Here is a 2,300-nt window from a genome sequence, read left to right as displayed (position 1 = left end):
AGACGCTGTCCAAAGTTCAGAAGAAGATAAGTGGAGGATTGCCATGAATGATGAAATACAGTCCCTTCATCAGAATCATATATAGAGATTGCCAATCTCCCGAAGGGAAAGAAAGCAATTGGGTGCAAATGGGTATTTACAAAGAAAGAAATGGACACAATTGAAGCCACTAACAACCTAAGACAAAACTCATGCTAGCCTCCTACTTCCTAACCTACAACCTTAATGTTCGCCCACCATAACTTCCTATCAAGAGCCATGTTCTCGAAAATCTGAAGCCGCACCAGATCCTGTTTGAGACAAATATTGCATGACTTAAGAATGGAAAAACCACAAAACAAGAAGATGCATAGGCATTTGGACAATATTTGGTAGAATATGAAAAACAAAGATTATTCGAAGTTAAGTCAAACAGAGTATATTTGAAAGTTGTTACATTTGCATGAAAATAAGTTGTAGTGAAAATCATATTTCACTTGAATTACTCTTCAGACATGTTTATTGAGATATTTCACCAGTCATATGAGTATTTTGCAATTTGCCTATATTCTACTTAATTATTTGCAAATAATGAAATACTTAATTATATTCAAGCATCCATTTATAACGTCAATCCCGAACCATTGAACTTGTCTTCTGTAATTTGATTAAGCCTTTCCACCATTTCAGTAGTCAAATGATTCTTCCAATCTCCCACTTCACCTTTCCTGAAGAAAACTCTATTATCATTGCCAAACAATGTCTTACCACTCTTGTTCACCTCCAAATTGCTCAAATTTTCAAAGCTACACAGCTTAATTATTTCATCAACCAATCCTGATTCTTCTTCCTCTAAAGAAAATGGACACTCCAAAAATTCAGCCAAACGTCTCAAATGTAAAAAAGGTTTCTCTTTCACATCTTCATACTTCAAAAACAATACCTTTTGAGGCATTTCCAAGCTTTTTTCCCAATAATTTAAAACATGGTCCCAAAAAGGTCCTGCCATAGTTAATCCATTACAGAACATATCGAAAGCTTCTTCAAACGGTATCATTTTTGTGTCTTGACTCCTTAGCTTGCTTATGTAATGCCAAAGTGATACAAAAGTGTCTCTTGGATTCCTACACATATAGATTATTTTGCACTTTGTGTTCTTGACTGATTCTGGCAAAGAAACATATGGTAAATGAGTAGAATAAAGCCTTGGTGATGTTAAAGAAGAATTTGGTGAAATGGGATTCTTTTCTTGTGCATAATTTAATTCCAAGAATGGAACTAAATCATGAGGATTAGTAGTGAGTAAAGGGTGTTCTTGGGAAAGGATAGGGTGTGACATTCTATTGATTAAAGTGAATACCATAGCCTTCAACCAAATGGTGCCAGATTTGGGACTTGTGATGAGGAGAATATCAAAGTCTTGAGCTTGGAAGCAGTGTTGAAAGGAAAGAGTACCTTGTAAGTGCAATGCTGTGAGCCAAAAGCCTTGGTATTTGTACAAATGAGGACTGAGCCAACCTTTTGCTTTGGGTAGAGAAGATAACAAGTCTTTGAATGTTTGAGAAAATCCATTTTCCTCCAAGCATTTTGATACAAGGTTTGAAGTCTGAAGCCTTTGTTTGCTTCTTTTTCTAGTTTGTCTGGTGGTAGAGTTTTCTTTCAAAACATTGGTAACCATTGTTTGTTTTTTTGGATCAAACAAACTGCAAAAGCTTGGAAGAAAGGACTACTTTGGATGAAGGTTTTGGAGAAGGCAAGGTTGGATTTTTCTCATGCAATATAGAGGGATCTTCTAATTCATATATATAGGGGATTGGGCAAAGACTAAGATTTAATGATGGGTTTAATTTTACCATTAAAGCCACTGCACTTTTACAATTATGAATTTTAAAATTTATCATTTGATGAATATTATGTGTGTGTATGTTTAACATATAAAGGTGTTTGGACAGTTCCGGCATTGGGTGGTTGCGATTTTTTTTATTTTGTGTCTCACGCTAGACGCTAGTTGTGTGAGGCCTTTTTTTTGTGTTACAACTTTATGGTCCGAAAATTTTGTGGACCCAAATGTATAAGATATGAGTCCACAAATGTGTGTGATAAAAAAAAGGCTCACACAACTAATATCAGCCATGTGAGTCACACAGTAAAATCACTCGGTCGAAAGAGCACTAGTTGGTATTTGGTAGGGTATAAAGAGTTGCAAATTTCGTGAAGAACGTGTTGATTTAGCATATAGTTCTTAATTAAATTAGTATACAATTAGTGGATTTTCGGGTTTGTTATGTTCCCATTATTAGGAGTAGTAAAAAAATGAGTAC

General features: G+C 35.1%; 1 protein-coding gene across 1 annotated transcript; it reads right to left on the bottom strand.

Annotated features, from left to right (window-relative positions):
• Window positions 1-448: 448 nt before the first annotated feature.
• Window positions 449-1,812, bottom strand: LOC104247024 (cytosolic sulfotransferase 12-like). The gene has a single exon (XM_070168546.1). The coding sequence runs from the start codon at window positions 1,655-1,657 to the stop codon at window positions 602-604; it is 1,056 nt and encodes a 351-aa protein (XP_070024647.1). The 5' UTR covers window positions 1,658-1,812; the 3' UTR covers window positions 449-601.
• Between the last annotated feature and the right edge of the window lie 488 nt (window positions 1,813-2,300).

The sequence above is a fragment of the Nicotiana sylvestris genome, chromosome 3 (genome assembly GCF_000393655.2).
Source record: "Nicotiana sylvestris chromosome 3, ASM39365v2, whole genome shotgun sequence".
NCBI lineage: Eukaryota > Viridiplantae > Streptophyta > Magnoliopsida > Solanales > Solanaceae > Nicotiana > Nicotiana sylvestris.
Note: the sequence above shows the minus strand (reverse complement) of the source record. Positions and strands in the feature narration are given on the sequence as shown.

Coding starts and splice junctions, on each gene's coding strand:
- LOC104247024 (XM_070168546.1), bottom strand. CDS start 1,657: ATGGTTACCAATGTTTTGAAAGAAAACTCTACCACCAGACAAACTAGA.